At 29.0% G+C, this 27,992-nt stretch overlaps 3 protein-coding genes across 3 annotated transcripts; 2 read left to right on the forward strand and 1 right to left on the reverse strand.

Moving 5' to 3' along the window:
* Positions 1-964: 964 nt before the first annotated feature.
* On the forward strand, positions 965-5,699 carry Tsr1 (Tsr1 ribosome assembly factor). Its single transcript, XM_065506479.1, has 7 exons — positions 965-1,195; positions 1,256-1,335; positions 1,402-1,921; positions 1,981-2,833; positions 4,574-4,697; positions 4,761-5,027; positions 5,096-5,699. Exons 1-7 carry the CDS (start codon positions 1,090-1,092, stop codon positions 5,570-5,572), a joined length of 2,427 nt encoding a protein of 808 aa, XP_065362551.1. The 5' UTR covers positions 965-1,089; the 3' UTR covers positions 5,573-5,699.
* On the reverse strand, positions 5,625-12,661 carry LOC135956019 (probable serine hydrolase). The gene is made up of 3 exons (XM_065506480.1): positions 12,252-12,661; positions 6,731-6,869; positions 5,625-6,651 (listed from the first exon to the last, which is right to left on the reverse strand). Exons 2-3 carry the CDS (start codon positions 6,854-6,856, stop codon positions 5,761-5,763), a joined length of 1,017 nt encoding a protein of 338 aa, XP_065362552.1. The 5' UTR covers positions 6,857-6,869; positions 12,252-12,661; the 3' UTR covers positions 5,625-5,760.
* A 2,901-nt stretch (positions 12,662-15,562) lies between these two features.
* On the forward strand, positions 15,563-21,007 carry CaMKI (Calcium/calmodulin-dependent protein kinase I). Its single transcript, XM_065503319.1, has one exon. It carries the CDS (start codon positions 16,007-16,009, stop codon positions 17,339-17,341), a length of 1,335 nt encoding a protein of 444 aa, XP_065359391.1. The 5' UTR covers positions 15,563-16,006; the 3' UTR covers positions 17,342-21,007.
* The last annotated feature ends 6,985 nt before the right edge of the window (positions 21,008-27,992 follow it).

The raw sequence follows: 27,992 nt of genomic DNA on the forward strand, positions 1-27,992 counted from the left end.
TCGGAAAAATTACTCCCCGGTAGGTTATCAATAATTGAAATTAGAAATTAGTTCTAAAACTGTTAGACGCAGGGTAAATGAGGCTGGTCTTTTTATGAGGAATACATTTTACGTAGTTTGTTTTCTATTTCCGAATTTAATTAATTGTTAATATAACTGCCTGTTTCTCTAAATGCGAACGAACATTCTCTTTCGTATTTTATATTGTTTTCAATTTCAAATACGAAAGAAAACGTTCGTTCGCATTTAGAGAAACAGGCAGTAAATAAATAAATAAAATTATATTAAAGAAATACTAAAAAAATATAAATTACTTTATATTAAATTTTTATTTTTTGAATTTTTACATATTAATTGAATGTTTTGAAAAGTTTCCAATGTATTTTCGACCAATAAATCATGGTTATAGATAATACTAACCTCTTATGCACATTATTCATATTTAATGGCACATACGTCTGCTCCTGTATGGGGACGAGAAGCTCCAAAATGGACCCAAATAAATACCTTTTTACGTTTAATCGCTTATTATTATCCCAGAGCAATAAATACATACATTTTTTTAATATATTTAGCATTTTCGAAAACAATTGCTTAATTTTTTGTAATTAGTCTGAGCTACATGATGGTAACTTGAATGTTTTCCAACTAAATTTTATCTTCTGTATATAAAACATAAAACTCGGTAGATAAATTATTATCCAACAAGCCACAATTTTGTCTGTTGTCGAGTTCACAAAAACTTAAAAAGGTATAATTTTATTATTAAAATTAAAAACTTCATAAATAATTTTAAAAATAACGGTATTTGTTTAATCAAGCCAATAAAACATTATTTGAAACACCCTGTTTCTTGCAATTGTTTTCCTGACAGTTGCCTCACATCATTTTTCTTTGTTTTTATTTTGTGACACTTGTAAACATACACACTTATGTACTCACACATGTTTATTTAATGTGCTTGTTCTTCTTAAATTGAATTCGAAAACGAAAACACATGTGCTTCCATAATTCTAAAACGAAATTCTTGAAAAAATCAAATAAAAAACAATTGAATATATAAAAAATTACTGAAAATTGCAAGGAATTATGGCTGATCATATATTTCATCGGCCTGGGCCGTTAAAACAGGCCAACAAGTCCCACAAAACGGGCAGACATCGTTCCAAAGGTGCCATAGATTTGGCACTAAAAGGTAAATACATATTTTACAATTTAAATGATTATTTTAATAAATTATAATAACTAATTCTAGGCAAGGTATCGGGTACCGTCATAAGCCATAAACACAAGCAAGTTCAACGTAAGGAACAAAGGCGCAATCAAATGAATCAGGTAAGTTGTGGTTAAAGGAAGGAAACCTATACAAATTATTAATCATGGTAATTTATTTCATTACAGCTACGTAAAAATAAACGTGAGGAAGCTCTGGCTGTTAAACGTCAATTGGGTGGCCACAACACTGCTCCCTTTTTGGTTTGCTTATTGCCCATGCACTTGCAAGTCGATCCCCGTTCCGCTCTGAGTATTTTGGAATGTTGCGATGAAGAAGCTGTGGTGGAACGTACCGCCTCTGGTGTTACATACATTAATCTGCCACGTTTCAAGCAGAGATTTGCCTTTATTATACCCCCCGTGGGAAGAGGCAATGAATTGGCCGTTTTGGATTACTTGAAAGTGTGTGATACAACTTTAATGTTGACCTCGGCCGCCATGGGCGAAGATGAAGTTTTCGATAAGTGGGGCCATCGTATCTATAACATGATCTCGGCTCAAACTATACCCACTCCTGTGGTAGCTTTAATGGATTTGGAATCGCTTAATCCCAAACGCCGTTCATCGGCTAAAGCGGCGGCGCAAAAATTCATCTCTAAACTGTTGCCCAAAGAAAAAATAATGCAATTGGATACAAATCCAGAAGGTATAGTAATGGAATTTAATAAATTATGCAGCATTTTATAAGAATTATTTGTTTTTTAGGTTTAAATGTTATGAGACGTATTGGTGGTCAAAAGAAAAACATTGTTTACAATCGCAAGAATCGTCCTCATGTGTTTGGTGATCATGTGGAGTTCATACCGAATCCAAACCCGGCTGAAGATGAAGGCTTGTTAAAAGTTACCGGCTTCCTGAGGGGCACACCGTTGGATGTCAATGGTCTAGTGCATATTGCCGGACTGGGTGATTTTCAAATGTCACAAATTGATGCTCCCCAGGATCCCTATAAACTAGACAAATTGCGTAATCAGGAAATGTTACCCGAGCTACGTGTTATTGCCAAGGCCGATCCCAACAAACAAACCTCTTTACAAACCGAAAACATACCAGATCCCATGGATGCTGAACAAACTTGGCCAACAGAAGAAGAAATCGCACAGTCTCAACTGGAAACCAAGAAAATGAAATTGATAAAACGTGTGCCCAAAGGTTTCAGTGCTTATCAGGCTGCCTGGATACCAGACATTGAAACGGTCGAAGCTGATGACGATGATGATGAGGACGATGATATGGATGATGATGAGGAGGATGACGACGAAGATGGTGAAGATAACGAGGAAGATGAATTCATGTCTTGTGAAAACAAATCATTTGATGGCGAATTCGAAAAACACGAATCCGACACTGAGGAATATGTTGATACTGCCTCTGTATCGGACGCAGCCGTAAATGATGAAAAATATGATTTACAAATGGATTTACACGAAGAACGTGAAACAATGAAACAACTTAAGGAGGCACGTATGGATGAAATGTGGCCCGATGAAATCGATACACCTTTGGATGTTGCCGCCCGCACTAGATTCCAGAAGTTTAGAGGATTAGAGTCTTTCAGGTATGTTTGTTTTCAATTTATAAAAATATTGGCAAAAAAAAACTGCACCGGTATAATTGTAAAGGAAAGAAAAACCTTATCCTTCGGACATTAACTCTACTATATAAAATTTATCTCCCTGTTCTGTAAAACGAAACCCAGTAATGTTTTCATTTTTAGAATGAGTTCACCATTTTGGAGTTCTGTAAATCAAAACCACAGGAAAAACTGTATTAGTTCCAAAACTAGTTCTAGAATGCATTTATGCCAGTGCATATTCTAGTTTGGCGTTGCGACGACATCTTCTTAAGAACGGTTCTAGAACTAGTTCTTACACACACTGTTTTTTTTCGAAATTTACATACTTGGAACACGTCCTGGCAACTGTTTAAGGAAATGTATGTTTCTTTCATTACATTACAAAAAGGGCATTTTAAAATGCTGGATTATCCATGCTTGCATCTATTTAACGTTTGTTGCACTAGTTTTTTATTTAAATACCCACGATGAATCCTCTTAAAAAATATTTTGAAATATAATCGATTTCAATTTGTTTCAATGCATACAGTATTTCAGTTTCTTATCGTACCTAATGATTAATACAAATTCGTCAAATGCTCCAATTTTATTCATCGTTATTAAAGAACAACATTTTATAATGCATTTTCTTTAATTGTAATTTTTTTTAAAATTAAATTTATTTCTTTCCAACACAAATGGTTCCATGAAGTTCTTTAGGAACTAGTTTGTCACCAAATATAAAGATATTACTCAGCTGGTTTCATTCATATGACAACAGAAAATTTCAAAATGGTTAGAAAGACAGATGAAGATATACACTCTCGCTCTGAAAACCACAAGCATTGAAAAATCGTTGTTGAACTTCAAAATAACCATACGGTTTATTTATTTTTTGACAACTGTCATTTGTAATAATTTGTGTAGTTTGTGTTCTATTGAACTAGTGTACAACCAATGTGTAACTACACCATTTCCAATTGTATTTCAGAAGTTTATAATTGAATTTAAAACATTTCCAATTATATTTCCGAATTTTCTAATTGTATTTCAGAATATTCCAATTATATTTCAGAAGTTTCCATTTATATTTCAGAATTTTCTAATTGTATTTCACAATTTTCCAATTTTGTAATTAATTTATTCAGAATTTTCCAATTGTATTTCAGAAATTTCCATTGGTATTTTAGTAAAATTTATTTATTGTTCCTATGCGCATTTCACTGGTTGCTTAGGCCAGATCATCAGGAAACCTTTTCCCAAAAGGCTTTAGAAAAACTAAATATATTATACAAATAAAACCATAGAGTGATTTAGAATTACATACACTCAAGCTTTATTTGTAAAAATATCAAAGCTTAAACATTGGTATTGTTATTAGAATTTTCTGAAATACAAATGGAAAATTCTGAAATACATTTGGAAAATTCAAATGGAAAATTCTGAAATATAATTGGAATATTCTGAAATTCAATTAGAAATTTCTGAAATACAATTGGAAATGGTGTAGTTACTATTAAAATGTATAGAATTTCTTATGAATCGCAGAACGGATTCTAGAAGTAGTTGAAATATCACTAGTTCAATGGATGTTATCAATGAATCTGAAGTGATTCTGGTTATAGTCGTTTATAACTAGTGATTTTGGAACAAGTTGTTAAAATGTTCCTGGGATATAATAATAAATGATCTTAGTTACTTTATATAAATATTTAATTAAAATTCTTCTCCCTAAACTTACAGAACATCACCATGGGATCCCAAAGAAAATTTGCCCAGTGACTATGCACGCATTTATCAATTTCAAAATTTCGACCGTACAAAACGGCGCGTTATCAATGAAGCCAAAGAAATCGATGGTGCCGTGGTAAGTTTAACTAAACATTATAACAATAACTAAAGCTTATATAAATTTGTTCAACATTTACAGCCTGGTTGGTACATCACCATTCACGTGGCCAATGTGCCCGCTACAAAATGGTTGGCTTTCAAATCGGCCCAACAAACTGAGAATGTTATAGTTTATGGCCTACTGCCGCACGAACATCAAATGTCTGTTGTGAATGTGGTGCTGAAACGCATGCCCGATTCGGAAATGCCCATTAAATCGAAGGAAAGACTTGTGATACAATGCGGCTATAGGAGATTTGTGGTGAATCCCGTCTTCAGCGAACATACCAATGGTGATAAACACAAGGTACGAAGTATTTAATTTAAACTAACCATTAACTATGTATTATTAACATTTTAATTTATTTTTTACAGTTTGAACGCTACTTTAGACCGCATACCACTGTGTGTGCCACATTTTATGCACCCATACAATTTCCTCCCGCACCTGTGCTGGCGTTTAAGACAAATCCCGACTCCACTTTAGCTCTGGTAGCCAGAGGTTGTTTGCTGTCCTGTAATCCCGATCGTATTATTTTGAAACGTGTTGTACTGAGTGGTCATCCCATGCGTATTAATCGCAAATCGGCCACCATTCGTTACATGTTCTTCAACAAGGAGGATGTCGACTACTTCAAACCCGTAAAACTACGCACCAAATGTGGTCGCATGGGTCATATTAAGGAATCTTTGGGTACTCATGGTCACATGAAGTGTTACTTCGATGGCCAATTGCGTTCCTATGACACGGTCTTCATGTATCTCTTTAAGCGTGTCTATCCCAAGTGGACGTACGATGACTGTTTAATAACCTGTGAAGATGATAAGGCAATCGAGGTCATGCAGGAATAAATCAAATCAATGAATTCTTATAAATAGTGAATTAAACAAACAAACACACCCATTTCGGTCAATGTATAAATTAAAAAACATTTTTATTATTGTAATAAAAATTAAAAACAAAAAAAAAATACGAAAACCAACACTTAAATTCTAACATTAAAACAAGAAAGTATTCTGCAGTCAGTCTCACTTTTAGCTTATAGTTTGTATTTGTGTAAAAATGAATTAATAATTTTCGCTACTTTCTCTGGTTCGTTGAGGTGCACGTGATGTGTACCATCCACTTCATGGTACACAAATTTGGGATTTTGTTTCAAAATGCTTAATACTTCGTCGTAGTACTCCTTCTTTTCGTAGTAGGGTCCCTGTAAAGCCTTAATAAACAAATGGGGACAATTGATACGTTTGGCCATTTGTACGGGCACATCTTGGGAAAATGCATAAAATAGGGAAGTTTTCAGGCGACTGTCACGCGAGAAATAGTACTTGTGAGGCTCATGTTGGGAAGGTTTTATGTTGCGTTGCAGCAGAAATTTACAGGTCTCCATATCCACTGACTTGTCTGTGCCCGTGTGCAGACGTTCCACCAATTGATCCCATTCGTAACAAGGCGGTTCAGTTTTATCGCGTATCCGACGCTCCACTTTCAAACATCCCTCAATACGTTCGGCATAGTTGTCGATAATTTTGTTGGCGGAACGAGTTAAGGGCTTCAACACATCTAAACCAATTAACATGTCCACCTTGTCTGGCAGCAAGGCGGTAAACACAAACGAATTAATCGAACTCATCGAATGGGCCATTAATGATATTTTATCCCATTTAAATTCTTCCATTAGGCGTCTTAGCAAAACGACATAATCCATCGAATGGTACTGCATGCCCTCGGGCAGCCAAGATGAGTGACCATGACCGGGCATATCTAAAGCTAGAAATGACATATTACCAGGCAAATAAGGAGCCAGAGTATCAAAGGTGCCAGCATTGTCTTGCCAACCGTGAAGACCCACAAGCGGCCGCTCATGTTTGGGACCATACCATTTGCCCGCTATGTGACCCCAAGGCACGGGTATTTGTATTTCCTCAAACTGCAATAGAAATTATGAAATTTTGTTAAAATAATCTTTCAGATTACATATATTTTAGTTCATTATAAAAAAAACTTACATGTTTTGTGTGAAATTGTTTAGCTTTATTCTCGGCATTTGTAGAGCTAAATGAACTGTTTCTTATTTGCTGATTAAGTCTATTAACCAAGCGTAAGAGTTGTGTTCTACTGTTGTGGCTGGCCATATTGCTTGAAAGTCTGTAAAGAAATGTAAAAAATATTAGAATTGATTTTCATTTTATTTAATAAATTTTTCATTTAAAATTCCTAGTAATAAGTTAATACTGTGTATTAAAAACTGCTAGAAATGATTTCAAATTAATTTCTATTTTTCTTAAGAAGATGAATGCAAATATGTAATGACTCAATTTCTTATTAATGATCATTGGAAGGCTGCATTAAATTTATTTATTTATTAGAAGAAAATACAAATTTGTAACATACCGCAGCAGAAATTTATATATATTGGAAGTTCCCACAACGATTACATGATTAATTATACAATATATAAAATCCTATGAAAGATCTATTATTCATTAAGGCCTTTTTGTGTATATCTATATGCTAAAGATATGTCCTAAGCTTTTGTTGTTATTGTAAGAGGTCTGCTGCCAACGAAAGTTCTGCCCTGTAGAGAAAACTTCCAGTATCTTTTAAATCTAATATTTATGCAAAAAATATAATTAATTTAATAAAAATATTAACATTTCAATTGAATTATTATTTGGGGGATTCAAACGGTCTCCTATTAGGTCGTATTGTCATAAAATATTTTTTTAGTTTAAATAAATTTTTGTTTGGTTTCAAACAAAAAAGTTATAAACTAATAAGACTTTTAGAACTATGTTTATTGGTTTGTCATAAAATAACACTTTTTTTGTTAGCAGCACAACAAGAATTTGTTTAAACTAAAAAAATATTTTACGACATTATGACAATACGACCTAATAGGAGACCGTTTGAATCCCCCAATTATTTATTATTTTATTAATTTCTCAAATGTTTATAACACATAAAAACGTAATAAATTATATTTTCTACTGAACAGGCCGCAGCAACGAAACCTTACATTATAGAAACACAAACGTTTTCTACATTAGTTTAAAAAAGCCAGCTGATACATAACTTTACGATATTGCAAAACTAATTGTACCTTTAGCTATGAACAGAGATTCGAAAGATTTAATTCTTTATTCAAATTTCAATATCAAATATGTACAATTGTTTCTTTTATTCATTCCATTAATTACGAATTAATTCCTAGACATAATTCCTTAGCACTTTAAACGTATTGAGCTCTTTCCTTTGAGAATTAATTCCTTATTGGATTATTCAATTGTTCTGTAATTCAAATACATTACAAAATAGCTTAGGTTCCCACGACAATTGGATCTCCGTTCCGGAACGACCCGAATCATATTCGGCCAAAGATTGTCAACTCAGCGACAGCTGTACAAACCGAAAGTTTTTTCCCCAGGAAAGAACAATCGGTCACAGTCGAACTGTTACAACAACAACAACAAAATAGCTTAATAAAATTTACTGAATGATTCTATTATCAAAGCTTAATGTGCTGTTTTTCTATAGCAAACGAGTGCTTTGAATGGACGTTTTACATGTATTTTGTTTTTGTTACAATAACAAAACACATGTTAAATTTCTACTCAAAGTACTCGTTCGATATAGAAAAACAGCACATAAATAATTTTTTTTCAATTCATTGTGTAATATTTTTTTTATAATTTATTCTTTAATTTTTTTTATTTAATTTGTATTAGAATTGAATTAATAAATATTGAACCTCTCAAAGGTTGAATGAATTTTATAATGAATTAATTTCATTATGAATGAATTCTATTCAAATAAAAGCCTTTGAATGAAGCTAAAAAATTTGTTATGTTGGAAATTATTTTTAAGATCTCAGTGAATTAAGCTTAATTTTAATAAATTAATTCGAAGCTATGTTTAATGTAATTTAAATTCGTTTTTTTATAAAATAAACAATTTATAAAGTCCCACATTGGAAAGCACTGTTCATTTTTAATTTTCACATACAATTTCGTTATATTTAACATTATAAGTTGCTTTAAGGTTAATATACATATGTATTTTTAAAAATATTATTCATTAATTAAAAAAAAATATTATTTACAAATTACATGCGTTTCAATTTACGAAATAAAAAAATATTTTCGTAACTTATTTGTCTATCACTAGATAGCTTATTATCGATAGCGTTTATCTAAAAAACTCTTTATACATTTTTGCAGGTACGTTGTATACTTTAAATTTAAAAACTAGGCCATCATGCCATATAGAATCAAAGGCTCTTCGATCTCATGAAAAATGGCGGCAGTACTCTTACGATTTTTGTTGTTGTTATTTTCAATAAAAATTAATAACCCAGTATAATGCTCCTTGCGAAATCTAAACTGATGATGGTTATTAATATTATTTTGATTGGAAAAGTCTAAAATTCTCTTGAGACATCAGTCCATTAGGGTGGTTTTATCTCATAGGGTAAACAAATGGGAAGATGCGTTATTTGTATTATTATTGCTTATTATGGACAAATACTTGTACTTGTATACCGTTAATTTCTTTATGTCAGGTATTAGGGTGATTTTTATTGGAATTGGAAGATGTTAACCTGGGGCCTCAAAGTTATAAAATCTCGATTTTTTGGCAGTTTGGCGACATATATCTCTGGGACGGCTTAAGCTATTTGTCCGTGTCATATTTAAAATTAAAGGCCATTACTGTTTACAGATTACAACCAATTACTTACAAAGTACGATCAACAAAAACAAGTCGCCAAACTGCCAAAAAAAATCGAGATTTTCAAAACTTTGAGGCCCCAGTGGTACGTGTAAACATCTTTTAATCGTGCTCAAACTTTTTTAAAACCACCCTAGTGTCCATAGGTGAAAAATTATATACAGCCCAATTATGAATAAAAATTCCCCGGGAGATTTCTCACTTTTCTCATTTTTCCTATTCAAATTCAATGGGAAAAAACTCCCGGGGAACAAACTCCCGCGGAATTTTTTATTCATAATTGGGCTGATAAAGTAATATTGTGTGAATTCCCAAATTAAAACATCACAATTTACATGATCAGCAGATTTGCAATAAATTTCGACTACGATTCATTTAGATATTTTCGTTGGTATTTATTATAATATTTTATTAATATCACAGCTTTCTCGTTGCCAGGAATATTTGCGACCGACTGGTATTTTCATAAATGCATCTTTAGCTTGGTATAGATATTAATTTATGAAAAATAAATATCTAGATTACCTGCATTAGTAACAAGTTGGTCAATGTTCTGACAGTTAATTTCATTTGTCACCCAGCTTCTGATTGCTGACCAGTCTTCACGATAATACAAGGGAACTGAATATGTCATATCTTGAACATATCCAGAAATAACACTAAACGTCTGTGAATAAAATAGTAACGAACGTTTTTTCGTAAAATGAAGCAGGATAATGAAAAATTAATGAAATTGTTCTACATCTCCTCCTACAGGGATACATACGTTTTTATATTAATAAGAGCCATTACTAATGAAGAATACATACACATCTGCTCAAAATAATAGATACACCTAATTGGAAAAAATTTAAATGGCGGTAACATTGAAAATTTCCTCGCAAGCGTTAAGAATACATCATATTATTAAAATTTCTATCTGGCAATGTCATGTCAGTCAAAAATCTGGCAACTATTTGCTTTCATGTTGATTTTTAAAAACGAATTTATTTGAATTACAAAAAATTATTTGCTCATAAAAATAGATACACATCAGTAATTTGTAATTTGTTTATATACAATTTTTTTTTGTGCAATTTTTTGTTCCTATTTACGTGAAACAGTAAGTATAATTTAAATTTTAGCAACAATTTTATAAAAAATAGGACTCTTTTGAAGAAAATGGGACGAAATCATCATTGTACCGAAGATGAGAAAAAAATTTTTCAAACGATGAGAAATCAAGGAAAATCATTACGGGAAATAGCAAAGAGCATAGGAAGGTCTTTACATTTTGTCCAAAATGCTTTATCTAAAAAACAAAAAAGAGAAACTCGCGGTAGACCAAAGAAAACCAGTCCAGAAACAGATAGGCGGATCGTCCTTATGGTTAAAAAAGACCCTTTCATATCATCGAAAGCTATTTCTGCGGAGCTATGTAACGAAATCAGTCCACAAACAGTTCGTCGTCGTCTTTTACAAGCTAAATTGCCGGGAAGAATTGCCAGAAAAGTGCCACTAATGCGCCAAAAAAATATCAAGACAAGATTAGAATTTGCTAAAGAGCACTTACAAAGGTCCGGGTGTGAAGGCGAAAAAAAATGGAGAAATTTTTAATGGAGCGACGAAACAAAAATAAATTTGTTTGGAAACGACTGCCAAAGAAATGTACGCCGACCAAAAGGAAAAGAATTCCACGTTAAATTTACAAAAAGACGGTAAAACATGGCGGGGGAAACATAATGGTTTGGGGTTGCTTTTCATGGAATGGTGTTGGTCCGATATTCCGAATAGAAGATACCATGAATGCTAGTGGGTATAGAGACATATTGGAAAACGTAATGCTTCCATATGCATCGGAAAATATGCCATTAATATGGACATTCCAGCAGGACAACGACCCAAAACATAGTTCAAGATTAGTTAAAAACTGGTTCTTGGAGAATAACGTACCTGTTTTAAGCTGGCCCAGCCAATCCCCTGATTTAAACCCAATAGAAAACTTGTGGAGTGAATTAAAGATAAGGCTTTCGAAGGAAGTTTTCAAAAATAAAGACGATTTATGGGAGAAAACGCAAAAAATATGGTACGAGATTCCATTGGAGAAGTGTCAGAACTTGATATCCAGTATGCCCATAAGAGTGGAGAAAGTTTTACAAAACAAAGGTGGATATACTGGATACTAGCTTTACTTTAATAATAAACTAATTTTTTTAAGATAAAATTTATTAGCTTTTGTTTAATAAGAATTTTTAAAAATGTATCTATTATTATGAGCAGCAAATTTTTCGAAATTTAAGAAATTTAATTTACTTTATAATATTTATTATTAATTATGAAATATTTTGTTTTTGTTTTTTACTCTCCTTTTAACTATAAATAAAAATCGACTGAATTTTTTTTATAATTTTACAATATACCATTATTTTTTTTCGTTTTTAAAAAATAAATTTTGGTGTATTTTGGTATTATTTTGAGCAGATGTGTATATACTGAGTTAGATTCGTCTAGATATAACAACATAATAATGGAATTTTACAATAGGTATCTCATTCATCTAACATAGAAGACTCAGTGACTCCATTAAAATATTTCATTTTATTTCCGTAGGTAAACATTATTATTTAATATGTGAACGAACAGAGTCATAAATATTCCAGCATTTCATATTTTTACCCATGTGAGATATGTATTTTTGCTTTCCATAACAACCCCGTTATCAGTAAATAAAAAATGATTTAGCTAATCATCAGACACCCAATATGATTTGTGTTAAGAGTTGTTAGCCAGTAGCACTAACAATCAATTTACATTTATACTTACACTTAGTTTAATGACTCCTTAATTAATTTGTATGGCTAAAAACCAGCCAATATCCAATATATCACACTTTAACTGTTTTCACGTAAAAACAATTTGTTAGCTCACTATCAGTCTAGCACTTTGTGAATCTAGTCTAGTAGTATGAAGTGAAAAAATTGCACAATTATGAAATTATAATATTTGACGTCACCAATGTGTCAGCTGCGTTGTCTGCGGCGTTGTATCCAAGAATTCAATAATAATTAATTTCTAAAGAAAAACCTTGACAATGACTCGTTGTTTTTATTATTAAATCTTTTACTGGACTTTGAACCTTTTATAAATTTCTCCAATTTTATTTTACGTTAAAACATGTTACTTTGGTTATGAAAACAAACTAAATAAAAAACACTTTATATCTGCGAAAAACACTGTCATCCGTTAGAACGCTTATTGAAATTCTGTGAATTGAAGTGAAATTAAAAATTAAAAACAAACGCCAGTCCAGTGTTGTCAGCATTTTTTAAGTCCGCATCCCCAGTTAACGTTTTTGTATCCCCAAAAATTCTCAAAAACATATTACAAAGTCCCAGTTGACTTTATATCGGAGCTATGGCCAATTATGAACCGATGAACAAATCTAGTTAATCCAAACTCTCCCAAAATTTAAATTTTAGGGCGCAGGGAATGTTATTTTGAGAAACAAATATTAAATACAAAAATGTCCATCACTGGCTTTGCGCAGGACAGATTTCCTGCGACTCAAGGATTTTTCCGGCCGACTAAAGATTTTCTACAAATAATTTGTAAAGTTATAAATTTTTTGAGTAAAAGTCTTATATGCCAATTGAAAGAAGTTTCATAAGCTTTCTAACCATATCCACAAGCTTTCTCGACAATATCGGATAACTAACATTCAATTATGTATATATTCAAAGTATAAAGTTCTATAAGTCGGAAAGTATGGACCGCCGACAAAAAAATGTTTTTTCCTTAAACTCAAAACAAAATTTTTTATTAATTCTAAAATTATGGAATTTATAATTCAAGGTGGATAAACTAGATTTTGAATAAACCGACCGTCATAAAAATTAGTATTATGATTTAGGTCTTTATAAAGCTAACCTCTAGTTTATAGGCTCCACTCCGGATCAGGCCTTTCAGGTCTGAACTACCGTTATCGATATAAACATAAATACAATTACCGCTATTCTATAAATAATTTTAAATTATGAAAATACAATTTTTTTATATCAATAATTGAGTTCATTGAAATTAATAATCTAATTTTTAAAAATCGTATTTATTGCTTATATCAGACTGAAATTACCATTAACGTTAAGCTAACGTTACCAAAATAACAGCAAATACCGTTACCACTAAGACCCAAATTAGCGTTACCTCTTAACCGTTTCGATAAAATCTAAACATTTTTTTATATAATATAAAAAAAATTACCATTTACCAAAAAAATCTATTTTGGCAACACTGTGTTCAGTTTACATCTGCTGAGAGTAAAAAAAATGAGAGCAAAAAACAAGAGAGAGAGAAAGAAATTAAAATATAGAATAGAGTTGCCTACTCTATTTGATTGTTTCAATAAACGGCCACAAATTTCGACTATTTATAACGCACTTTTATAAATGAAATAGTTTTTTTAACACTTTTGAATATTTTATGCACATAAAGTGGTAACAAATACACACTTTTTTAAATATAAAATAATCTTTTTAATCTTTAATCTTATAACAAGTTTTTGACATTTCACAAGGCAAAACATGAATAGAGCAAAAAATAGTCAGCTGGCGTTTGCCATAGTTTACGATTTTTATCATTTACTCCTAAGCTCCAATTGCATTGAAAGGTCTTTATCATTCAAGTTTTCTTTAATTTCAATCCATTACTAATATGTTGAATGATTCAAATTTTCTTCAATTCAAATTTATTACAAATAGACTTAATTTTTTAAGTTTATTTTGTAAATGATTATAAGCCGTTATCGAAATATGTAATACGTTGCCTCTAAATATCGTGTCCGATATTCTATAAATAATTTATGTTATAAGAATAATATTTTTTGATTTCAATAATTGAAATCTTCAACATTTAAAATGTAATTAAATACCACCTTTATCAACTTGTTTTTAGTTTTTGTAAATTTTATTAGTAATTTAATTTACCGTATCATTAAAATACCGTTTCCAAAATTACTGCAATTAAATACTAGTGAATTTGATCAGCTGTGCAATCCATACCACCTTGTATAAATTCCTCGGTAGTCAGTTTAAACTGTTACTTTTGCCCTTAAAAATTTTAATAAGCTCTAATTTCCTTTACATAGTAAAATTTTACTGTTTTTTTTTCTATTGAACTCATCTTGAAAAAAGTTTCAATCTTTTTTATTTTTTCTCTCATGGTTGACATATTCACCAGACACATTGAAAATAGTTGCAGTTCATGAAAATCTTTATAGTGTTGAATATAGTCCCTGGATATTTTACTTTCTTTTACCAAAGAAAAAATAACAAAATATATTAATTTTTATTTTATTTGATATTGTTTGGTGTTACTAAATACTTTATAAACAAATATTTGTTAAATATAGTTGTTATGATTATTTGGTCAATATTTTTTGTCTAATCTATAAAAAAGTCGTTATTTTTTAAAATTTTAAATATCTACATTGCCAATACAAAATTATTAGGAACAGTTGCTAAATCTGGTACCACAATTCATAGATTTTTAGCAACTGTTCGTAACAATAATGAGTTGGCAATATATTGTTCCTCACAGTGTTGATAACGCTAATTAATCAAAAATCGCTAAATGTGTGTTAAAAATCACAAAATCTTTATTTGAGTTAATAATTTGTCTCTAATTCCATTTAAAATATTGATTTATAATTAATGAGCTTAAAATGTTTTTTTGTGTGATATTCACTGGCAATCTAAACCCTCCCAACCAAGTTTTTTATTCCATACAAATTGCTTAATCCATTTTCGGCTGAAACCATCTATATTTTGTTTTATTTCCTCTTGGGCTCTCGTGTTCAATATTTCGCTTTGCAAATATAGTTGCCTGTGGGTTGAATGGAAATTTTTTATCGCAATTAATCTCAAACACACAATTAAAGAACTGCTGGCAAATATACATTCCTGTGGTGGTTAAATTGTTAAGTGCCTAATCATTAATATCCAAAATAATTTCCGTTTCGCAATATTGAAAACGATTTTTAACAATTTTCATTTCGTCTCGTTATATAGCTAGAATTCCCGCCAAAAGCTTAAACACTTTTTTCCCGCTAAACAGTTTTCTAAATCTCTAAATTACCATCAGTGTTTATTTGCCTCTGTTGAGTAAGATACTGCGCGGATGAGAGATATACAGTTTTTTTCTGTGTGTGTGACGTACGAAAAAAGGAAAAATTTGCAAGAGAAGAAAAGTTGATTTTTTGCAATTAGAAAAATTTTATTATTCCAATTAGAGGAAAGTTTATTGGAATTATACAAAATTAACGAAATAAGTGTAATATGAAGTAAATTAAAGCAAATGCAAACAAAGTTAGCGCACGGAATTGCATTAAAAGCATTTAAACAAAGCAATATACAAAAAGAAAATGTTAGAGATTTTTAAGTGATTTTTGAACGAAAAAAAAAATAAGAATATCTGAAGAGAACGAAAACGAAATAAGCAACACTTTTCCCCTCTCAGAATACGGAAAGAGGATTGATTCCTTTGGAATTTTGTTAGAAGAATAACAGCAAAAGTGTAGCGAAATGCCGTTATTTGGAAAAAAAGATTCGGCCAAAAAAAGTAAGGCCAAGGAGATAAAGGAACTAAATAAAACCATACCCATAGAGGATAAGTACAATTTGCATGGTTTGTTGGGTACAGGGGCATTTTCCGAGGTACGCTTGGCGGAGAGCAAAGAGGAGCCTAGCAAACACTATGCGGTAAAAATAATCGATAAGAAGGCATTGAAGGGCAAAGAGGAATCGTTAGAAAATGAAATACGTGTGTTGCGAAGATTTAGTGCCAATCATCAAAATGATAATGCCGCCGCCGCTGCTGCCACAGATACAAGTGGTAATAGATTAACACACCCGAATATAGTCCAGCTGTACGAAACGTATGAAGATAAATCAAAAATCTACCTGGTCATGGAGCTCGTGACCGGCGGTGAGCTGTTCGATCGTATTGTGGAAAAGGGTTCCTACACGGAAAAGGATGCCTCAGACTTAATACGACAAATACTCGAAGCCGTCGACTACATGCACGAGCAGGGAGTGGTGCACAGAGACTTGAAGCCAGAAAATTTACTTTTCTATAGTCCAGACGATGACAGCAAGATTATGATAAGTGATTTTGGCCTCTCGAAGATGGAGGATTCCGGCATTATGGCAACAGCCTGTGGTACGCCCGGCTATGTGGCACCCGAGGTCTTGGCCCAGAGGCCCTATGGCAAAGCAGTGGATATTTGGAGTATAGGTGTCATCTCATACATTCTCCTCTGTGGTTATCCGCCATTCTACGATGAGAATGACGCCAACTTATTTGCCCAAATCTTAAAGGGCGAATTTGAGTTTGATTCACCCTACTGGGATGACATCAGTGAATCGGCTAAGGATTTCATACGTCATTTAATGTGTGTAAATGTTGAGAAGCGTTATACCTGCAAACAAGCATTATTACACCCCTGGATCTCTGGCAATGCCGCCGGCAACAAAAATATTCATGCAACGGTTTCAGAACAACTCAAAAAGAATTTCGCGAAATCTCGATGGAAGCAGGCCTACTTGGCCGCCACCGTCATACGACAAATGCAACGTTTGGCCATGGGCAGTAGCGAAGGCAGCAGAAGTAATCTGCTTAAGGACGCGAAAAACAACACTAGTGCACAAACAACCGCCGAAGGTGATTCAACAACTAGTGCCATTGCCGGTGGTGGAGGAGGGAATGGTGGAACTTCAAATACGATTAATGAAAATACGACGTCGTCATCATCATCATCGAATGCTGCTGCTGAGTTGCAAAACCAAAGAATCTCATCGCCAAATTCTACGGCTGCTGATGAATCTAGCCTAAATAATAGCGCTCAGAGGAACAAATAAATAATGGTAAATGGTTTTTTAAACAAAAATTAAATATAAAATTCCAAAAAAAAAACAATTTCGATATAAACCAAAAAAAAAAGTGATGCAAAAAAATTAGGAAAATCAAATCGAATTATTTCTTTTTTCATAAATTGAATACTGCACATTAAAAAAAAAACAAAAAAAAATATATTCCTATTAAGGGCTTTAAAAACGTATCCATACAAAACGTTGGAAATCAGAGTTAAAGATCGGTCTATTGTTAAGTTCAAAAATTGTATTGTACTTTATCCGTATGTTTTAATTAGCTATTTAAGGTATTTAATTTTAATTTTTTATTAACATAAAAATTATATTTTTGGAAAATAGAGATGTATGTATTGGTTGCTGTTAAGAAAGTGTATTGATAGTTTCTACAACAAATGTAAAATTATTGCAAAACATAAACATTTGTTTAAAAAAATGGTATTTAATAGTTTCGGTAACATGTTGAATGAAAACTCTGCCTTTTGTGATAGTAACAAGTACTTTTTATATTACGAAAATTAGTTTATTCTGTAATGTCTAATTTTTATTTATTCTGAAACTTTCTCGGTTTTATACGGGTTTTGATGTGACAAATCTGGGCTGTTTTTTTTTATTAAAATTTCAATAATAAGTGTTAATATTAATTTTCATTTGCTTGCCTGTTGTCTTGCCATTTTGAGATATGATTTTACAAAATATTTTAAACCATTTAAGACTGCATATTAATAACTAAGATTTATAAAGAAAAATTTGGTTTGGAGAATTAATTTTCTTTAAATGTTTGAATTTAATAATAAATTTTTGGATTTTATATATTTTTTAAATTCAAAAGTAGCAACAAACTATTTTAATACTTTTGGAAGATAAGAATAGACAAAGATCTGTTTAGATTTATTTTGGACTGTTTTAAATTTTGGAATATTGAGCATCAAATTCAAATTTAATAATTGTGGTAGTTTATTTAATGGTTTATAAAAACATATTTTAATATTAGCTTTGTTCCAGAACTTGCCATGTTTGCCGGTTTTAAATGAAATAGTTGCCGTACTTAAAATATCAATGTTTTTTTTTTTTTAATTTTGACAATTATAAAATACTTAACCATACCGAACGAAATGTGTGACATTGCTGAAAAAAGCATATTTTAATATAAGCTTTTTTCAACTACTTGACAGAATTGCCGGTTTTGCAGGAAATCGTTCCCGTACTTAAATTATCAATATATTTTATTGTTTTTCTGATTAATACTTATTGATTATTTCTTATAAAATATGACTATATCTGACTAAAATCTAACTAGTATTTTATAGTTGTTCTGATTAAATTTGACTATTTCTTAAAAAATCTGACTGAATTTTCTGTTTTTTTCTGAGAAATTTGGACTATATTATATTATAAAATTATACATATTTTGATACCAGTTTTGTTCCAGTACTTGTTAGATTTAACAGTTTCGATCCCGTACTTAAAATATCAATATATTTTGTTGTTTTTCTGATTAATATTGATTATTTCTTATAAAATATGACTATATCTGACTAAAATCTAACTATTACTGTAACAAACCAATAGTAATTCTTAAACTGTCCTCTGAACAAAATCTAAAACAATTTTTGTCCAATTGGATAAAATTAACAACAAGTCCAAGTCATTGCATTTTAACGAATTAATTTTATTTAAATTTAAATAAATTTAAAAAACTCAAAAAAACTTGTGTGTTGTTTTCAACACATACAGTATATCTATGTAATTTACACTAGCAATATAATTTTTTTGTATTCAAAATCATGAGTTACCAATATCAAATTTATCTTTATATTTTAATATCTGTTTGTCATCAAAATAGTTTATCTTCAACACATTTTACACAAATATTTCGGTAATGAGTACGTTTACGTTTATTGCTGATAAAAAATGTACGTATACATACAAATTACATATGTGTGGAAAACCACACAAAAAAATATTTTTGAAGGAAAAGTAAAGAAATTTCATGAAAATAGTTTAGCAATTTTTTTTTGAATTTATTAACATTTATTAATTTTGTGTGGTTTTGCACACAAGTGTAAAAATGAGGGTTAAATCACATTTGAGCAATTTTTCATACATACATGTATATTTTTGTTTAAATTTTTAAAAATATTTACCGAATTTTTGATGCATTTTAAGGAATTTATTTTTTATAATGTTAAGTATAAAAAATTTTATTCATAAAAATTTTGTATTCTCCCCCTTATTTTGAAAATCACTTCTCCTCACTTTTAGAAATTGTTACTAATTGCAGATAATATTGTATGAAAATATTTGTTAAAGTGAGATGAAAGTGTTTTACAAAATAAGGGAGTCTGTCTATCACCATTTTATACAATACTTTCTATTTAGTTTACCTGTCAACTATATACATCTTTATTATTAAGAAAATCATTTAAAAATCCATTAATATTTACAGCAAAAGTCATAAAATGAGTAGGAATTACACAAATGTTTTTCTTATCGGCAAGTTTAAGTGTGACCGTGCAAATTTTTCTAACATTTTTTTTACTATTTAATATTATTATACATATGTATGTTTTTTTATATTTTATTATTCAAACGAATTTATATTACTTTTTTTACTACTATTTTTTTTTTACATTCTGTACGCTTGTATTATTGATCTTTAACCCTGATTTTCTATGAAATAAATTTTAACTATTTGCAAATTAAAAAAGAATTAATAAATATTATATAAAAACGTGTAACAGTAAAAAAAAATAATTAAAGAGAGCAGACGCATATTTAATCCATGACGAAAAGAATTGTTTTAAAATAAAAAAATACTGCACCTGCTTGTACTCTTACATATTTAATAATACAACAACAACCTATAATTATCTTTTTCTTACATATATTTATATTTATAAAAATAACAACAACAACAACTTTTGATTGTAACAAAAAATAACAATTATACATATTAATAACAAAATATATACATTCATACATTTAACAAAAAAAAAATTCAAATCAACATAAGCTCTCTAAATATATTAACAAAAAATTAAAACAATTACAAAACGTACAGAAAATATTACTTAAAAAAAAACAAAATTATACATACATACTTATTATATACACAGTTATATTATATATTACTTACATATACATATATACTTAATAAAAATCTAAAAAAAAACATTTTTTATAACTCTGCTTAAAGAAAAAAAAAATAATAAAAAAAAAATTAATAAAAGCTACTACTTTAATAAACAAAATCTCATACTTATATTAAAAATTAAACTATAAATTTTTCTTTTAATTTCTTTTCTTTTTTTATGTAATTTTAACTAATATTTAAAAATGAAACATTCTCTCTATCTAAACTAATTAAAAACGCTCTCTAATGAAATACTTAATTATTGTACTTATATTTATAGAATTTTTTTAAACCACTACTTAGTAGTCTATTTATAGATTGAATTGAAAGAATGAAGTTCTGAATGATTAGAAGTAAAAAAACACGTTAAAAATCCATATAAACTTAAGTAAAGTCTTTATTAAATAACATATTTATACTAAGAACTGTTTACACAGTCTAAACTAATTGTCCCAAAGGGTCAGTAGTTGTAAGTTTTAAATTAAAAAAGATAAATAAATACGAGTATATTGCATTGAAAATCGGTTCAACTAAATAATATATTTAAAATATCTTCATTTTGTTGGCATTTAGAAATACTTTCATTTAAAAACTTAATATTTGTAATATCATAATATATTACTACAGTTACTACACCATTTTTAATTGAAATGAAATTGCTAATTTTCCATATTAAATTGAGAAAATCAATTTGAAATTTAGAAAATTCCAAATAAAATAAGAATTTCTATTAAAAATTTATAAAAATTTCTATTAAAAAATTATAAAAATTTCAAATAAAATTTTAGAATTTTTATTAAAATTGGGAAAATTTTAATTGATATTGACAAATTCTGTAAGAAAATCCAAATGAAATCCAATATTTAAAATTAAGAATTTTTAGTATTTAAAGTTGAGAATTTCAATATTTAAAATTGAGAATTTTAATATTTAAAATTGAGAAAATATCAATTTATATTGAAAATTTCTATATGAAATTAAGAAAAATCTAAATTTCAATAGATAATATCAATTCCAGTTGAAAGGCAAATAATGCCTGAATTTTGGTGAAGTTGTTCTGTTCAGAATTTGCATATAAAACAAAAACAAATTTTTAAAATTTTTGAAATTTTCTTTTTGCTTTCCACATAAATATTACTTTGGTGACGTGATTTAGGTATAATTTTAATAAAATTGAATATTTCCAGTTTCAAATTGTAATTTGGAATTTTCTCATTTTGAAATTCTATATTTTATTTAGAATATTCTCAATTTTTAAAATTTCGATTTGAAATTCTCAATTTTATTTGTAATTCTCATTTTCTTTTGGAATTTTATCACTTTAAAAGTTAAATTGGCAATTTCAAGAACATTATAAATGATATTGAGAACATTCCAATTCTAATTATTGTAAAAACAAATTTTAATGAAAATGAGGTCAAAATTATAATCTTTTAAATTGTAATTCTCTATTTTATTTGGATTTTTCTCTTTTCAAAATTGAAATACTTCATTTAATTTGGAATTTTCCCAATTTTAAATTGATTTCGTAAAAAGGTAAATAAATAACACAGAAAACATACTGCTAAAAATAAATTTAATCATGTGCAAAAACAAGCTGTTTTTAATATTTAATAATTATTGAAATATTGAAGACACAAAAAAAGCAAATCATAGAGATTATTAGCTTAAGCAAAACACATATGTACATTGTAAACTTATATAAAGAAATATGATTTGTGCTGCGAATTCTATTTATCAGCAATGGCGCGTTAATAAATATATGATGTTTACAATAGATCTTGTGTGTGGTCTTATAAAATAGTTGAAGGCGCCCTTGACAGGATGAAAATGCATTTCAAGGTTTTTGTTTTAAAACGAATTCATATATTTTCGTGTTCTGTAAATTAGTGCGATTAGCTGAACAGGATGAAAATGCAATTCAAGGTTTTTGTTTTAAAACGAATTCATATATTTTCGTGTTCTGTAATTAGTGCGATTAGCTGAACATAAATTTTTCGACTATTCGTTTTTGAAATCGATCGATTTACATAACAGGGGGGATTATTTCCACTAGCTACAATAAGTGAACTAGTTTTTGACAATGATAAGAAAGGAGTAGTTTAATTGTGTTTAAACATTTACAGCACTTATAATGAATAATTAAATACTGGTGAACAAATATTTAATTAACTGTATAGGGTGTAAATTCCCATAAGGGAAAGTTAGATACTTGTTAGTCAGCATTTATTTTCATGCTGTCGTTTTAATAAGCAGTTAGATAAAAACAAACAAATTTAAAGAAAATAAAATCATTGTGTAATGTTGGTATTTTGTCAAAACTTTAATGTTTTGTGTAAGGCTCACTAATTCTCAAAGAGTTTATCATAGTTTTCCTTAAAAATGATTGAAAGGTTCTCTGATTAGCTGACCTACATAAAAAGAGAAATGCATTTAATTTTAAAATAATTTATTTAAAATAATAAACATGGAAGATTTAGCACGTTTAAAAACTTTATTCAAAAATTATTTGAAAATCTCATAAATCAAATCAAAAATTGTTCATACAGTGAGTGTCACTCAAAATCGTACAACATATTTTTTTTAAATATTATGAAATTATAAAGGCAATAATAGGTGATTATATAAAAAAATAAAAATCATTTTATTAATTGGAATAAAAAATATGTATTTCAACAAAAAAGTTAACAAAACCTCAATTCGTTAAAAAAATATTGATGAAAATTAAAGAACATCACAAAATTCATATTTCACTTAAATTCGTACAATTATATTAAATTATAATTAAAACTTTAAAAATTAAAAAAAATGTTAATATTAAATAATCCTAATACTTTGTAGGGTATCATTTGCTATTTTTTAGTGCCTTTACGATTTTAAATGAAGCGTTGATATTCTGGACACTGACAGTCTTACCCAATTTTTTTATTTGTGGATAGCGGCAATTAAAATTATACCCAATTTTCTGATAGGTAATAGCACACACAATATAAAAATAGCATTTTAAAATATTTCCAAAACATCAACTTTCTAAAACTAATGAATAAAATTTGACTACGATGGTGTACGATTTTAAGTGACATTCACTGTATGTATATTAGAGTGACAATCAGTTGTATGGAAAAAAATTTTTGTTAAAATTTTGAAGAGTGCCGGGTGGAATATTGTGACACTAGGCCTAAATGTTAAGTGCTGAAAATTTGAGCCAAATCGGGCAACGATTTCTGGACGCGCATCGAGGTCAAAGTTCAGATATATGCAAAATTTTACTGTTAATATGGAATAAATAGGTGAAACTCGTTAACTTTCTGCACTGTTTTCTAGAAATATGTAGATTTATTTATATTAATGAATATTACTTTAAAAAAAAGTTTTGGAAATTAACCCTGTATCTCCTTTGGTTCAAAATGACCCAATACTGTATTATCGCCAAAATTAGAGAAAAATGCAAATTTTTCAGTTTTTGAAAAAATGTTGCTACTAAATAAATACTTTTGCAATTGAATGCAAAAGAATCGAAATATGTACGTAATTATAGTTGTAATGAAATATAAATGACAAAATTTGATTAAAAAATGTTAAAGTTATTACAAATTCGCCAGACCATTACCGTGTTTCAGGCCAATTGAACAAAAAATTTAGAAAAAAAATTTAGATATTTCGAGAAAAATTAAAATAAAAGCTCATTTTTACTTAAAATATGTCCATATTTACTTGTATATAAGTTTTTGTCTTCGTAGGATACCGTTAACCTATTCGCAGGTATGGCCAAAAAAAATAATTTTTTTTAACGGCTGTTTCAAAACTCCATTTTCAAATTTTTAAAAATTTTGTTAAACAAATTTCAGATTTTTTCGATCATCACATTGGGGTTTATTGAGATCAAAATAGGGAATAAAAATATGAAAAAATTATGTCAATACCTCTTACAGTTTTTCCGTACCTGCGATTGAAATTTTGCGTTTTTCAAGAAAAACTAATTTTTTGTCCATATTTAGGCGAATGAGTCCAATTTCCTTACTGTTATAAATTTTAAGTAAAACCTATTCATAATATTATAGTCCTTGTAATTTTAAATATGTTCTGAAAGTTTTACTGAAATCGGAAAACGATAACCTTTGAATCGTGAAGGTCAAAGGTCAAATTTTTCAATATTTGGAATTTCTAATGAAAAGATAGCGAAATGTTACATATTTTTCGGCCGATTTTCATGAAACTTGAGGAAAATATATATTGGGGTCTAGCATTTACAACAACAGTGCAAAAATGAATTTTAACCTTTAAGAGGACTTGGGGTCAAAATGGTTGTGTTTTTCTTGATTTTAAAAGTTGAGAATAATTTGGACCCCAAGTGCTGCTAAGGGTTAATTTCCATTTTTGTGCTGTTATTTTAAATTCTGGACTTTATGTTATATTTTCCTCAAGTTTCATGAAAATCGGCCCAAAAATATGTAACATTTCGCTATCTTTTCATTAGAAATTCCAAATATTGAAAAATTTGACCTTTGACCTTCACGATTCAAAGGTAATCGTTTTCCGATTTTAGTAAAACTTTCAGAACATATTTAAAATTATAAGGACTATAATATTATGAATAGGTTTTACTTAAAATTTATAACAGTAAGGAAATTGGACTCATTCGCCTAAATATGGACAAAAAATTAGTTTTTCTTGAAAAACGCAAAATTTCAATCGCAGGTACGGAAAAACTGTAAGAGGTATTGACATAATTTTTTCATATTTTTATTCCCTATTTTGATCTCAATAAACCCCAATGTGATGATCGAAAAAATCTGAAATTTGTTTAACAACATTTTTAAAAATTTGAAAATGGAGTTTTGAAACAGCCGTTAAAAAAAATTATTTTTTTTGGCCATACCTGCGAATAGGTTAACGGTATCCTACGAAGACAAAAACTTATATACAAGTAAATATGGGCATATTTTAAGTAAAAATGAGCTTTTATTTTAATTTTTCTCGAAATATATTAATTTTTTTTCCTAAATTTTTTGTTCAAGTGGCCTGAAACACGTTAATGGTCTGGCGAATTTGTAATAACTTTAAAATTTTTTAACCAAATTTTGTCACTTATATCTCATTACAACGATAATTACGTACACATTTCGATTATTTTGCACTCAATTGCAAAATTATTTATTTAGTAGCAAAATTTTTAAAATATCTGAAAAATTTGCATTTTTTCCGAATTTTGGCGATAATACAGTTTTTGGGTCATTTTGACACAAAGGAGATGCAGGGTTAACTTCCAAAAAAAATTTTTTAATGTAATATTCATTAATATAAATAAATCTATACATTTCTAGAAAACAATGCAGAAATTTAACGAGTTTCACCTATTTATCCCATATAAATAGTATAATTTTGCATATATCTGAACTTTGACCTCGATGCGCGTCCAGAAATCGTTGCCCGATTTGGCTCAAATTTTCAGCACTTAACATTTAGGCCTAGTGTCACAATATTCCACCCGGCACTCTTTGAAATCTAAAAAAAAAAAATCGGCTGTCACTCTAATGTATATTGCTTTAAAAAGTGCTGTATTTTACTATTTCTCTGATAAAACATACACGATTAAACTTTACTGATGCCGACGAATAGTCAAAGGTTTTGATACACTAGTTATTTGAATGGGCAAATGTGAAATTTTCTACTAGGTAAAACATTTTTAATGTACAGAGTTATTTGATTGCTTCAATATATCTTAATAATATTTGAAGACAATTAGTAAACATTTTAGTGCAAAATGTAAAAATCATATTAATGTTAATTTGTTGTGACTACAATGATATAAATAAATAACACTTTATATTTGACAGCTGCTTTAGTTAAACACTTATTTTATGGAAGGTTTCACTTATTTGTTTTTAAACCAAATTATTGTTAATTTAAAAAATTTGTTAAATGAAGTTTATTTGTAGGTGACTGATAAGAAAAAGTTGGCATAAATAAAATTCAAGCTGCTGACATTTCACCAAATATATGGGGTTTCATCAAATACAAGTTTATTTAAATATATTCGTGATCAAAATCGACAGTTTTTATACCCTTCACCATGAGACCCATAAAGTATATATACTTTATGGGTCTATATACTTTATGGGTCTTTATTTATACCAGATCGTTTTAGATAGCGGAGTCGACATAGCCATTTCCGTCTGTATGTTGAAATCAACTTTCCGTAGCCCCCAAAGAACTAACAAAATGATTCATACACAATATATCCGATATAGTCCTGGTTCGCTACTTAAATTACTATTTGCTATTTAAATTCGACAATATAAAGGATACAAATTATAGAAATTTCAAAAACATTTCCAACGACGTATATAACATTTCAGAAAATGGGTCAAAATTGGAAAAGAATCATTTTTAAACCGAATTTTTTTGAACAAAAATTATTTTTTTTAAAATACAGAAAAAAATCTATACCCAAATTTTATTTCAACAAACAATAAGGTTATTTATATAAAAAAATGCAAAATTACACTCTGATTTTTTTACACTTTTACACAAAAAAAAACCTGAACAAAATTCCACAAAAATTTTTTTTTGATTTTTTTCTTCTTTTTTTTTTAAAAAAAGTGTAAGAAAATCAGAGTGTAATTTTCGATTTTTTTGAAATGAATACCATAAATTTTTTCAATCTGTATCTTAAAGTATACTTTGATGAAGGGTATATAAATTTAGGCACAGCCGAATATAATTCTCATGCTTGTTTTTAAATAGTAGTAGTAAATATTTTAAACTAAATCGATATGAAATTTAATTTCAAATTATTAATCTTTCGACCACAAATTATTGGAAAAAATTGCATTTTGAGTATAAATAGAATATAGTAACCCGAATTTTCTTAAAGAAACCCAAATATTCGGATTTGTTTCGAAAACAAATAAATTACAATATCAAACCGGTTTACAAAACCGCTCCGAGTTATTCTATTTCAATGATTGATACAATTATCATTTCATATAAATAAAAAAGTCGTATTAGGAATAACATTCCAAGTTATTGTTGCCAAACATTTTGATCGAGAGTGTTAATGTTCAATTTTCAAAAAAACCCCATGGTGATTGGTCTAAATATATGTTAAATACTCGTAGGGTGCCAAATTAAAATTTTAAATTAAGGTGCAAATTTTTGATATCTTTAAAGAAGATTGTAAAAAACATTCTTAATTAATTAAATGAAAGAAATATAAAATATTTTTGATTTTAATAATGAATGTTTTAAAATAATGGAATATTTTGGGGAGTTTTCACATAAGAAAATATCACTTGTTAAGCAGTGTAAACAGATCTTAGGTATAAGATTTAGAAATTTAATAAAATTTTACTCTCGAACAAATATACAATTACTTAATATAAAAAAATGAAAGCATTTTCTTGAAACACTTAACATTCTATATAAAGAAAAAGTATACAAAACTAATAATAATATAATAATAATAATAATACTAATAATAAATGAAAACTAAAAATAACTATG

The sequence above is a fragment of the Calliphora vicina genome, chromosome 3, assembly GCF_958450345.1.
Source record: "Calliphora vicina chromosome 3, idCalVici1.1, whole genome shotgun sequence".
In the NCBI taxonomy this organism is placed as follows: Eukaryota; Metazoa; Arthropoda; class Insecta; order Diptera; family Calliphoridae; genus Calliphora; species Calliphora vicina.

Bases quoted from the DNA above. Each gene is read 5' to 3' on its own strand.
- LOC135956019 (XM_065506480.1), bottom strand. From the start codon at position 6,856: ATGGCCAGCCACAACAGTAGAACACAACTCTTACGCTTGGTTAATAGA. The intron at 6,652-6,730 runs GTAAGTTTTTTT...TTTCTATTGCAG, and splicing joins AACAATTTCACACAAAACAT to TTTGAGGAAATACAAATACC.
- CaMKI (XM_065503319.1), top strand. From the start codon at position 16,007: ATGCCGTTATTTGGAAAAAAAGATTCGGCCAAAAAAAGTAAGGCCAAG.
- Tsr1 (XM_065506479.1), top strand. From the start codon at position 1,090: ATGGCTGATCATATATTTCATCGGCCTGGGCCGTTAAAACAGGCCAAC. The intron at 2,834-4,573 runs GTATGTTTGTTT...CTAAACTTACAG, and splicing joins AGAGGATTAGAGTCTTTCAG to AACATCACCATGGGATCCCA. The intron at 5,028-5,095 runs GTACGAAGTATT...TATTTTTTACAG, and splicing joins CCAATGGTGATAAACACAAG to TTTGAACGCTACTTTAGACC.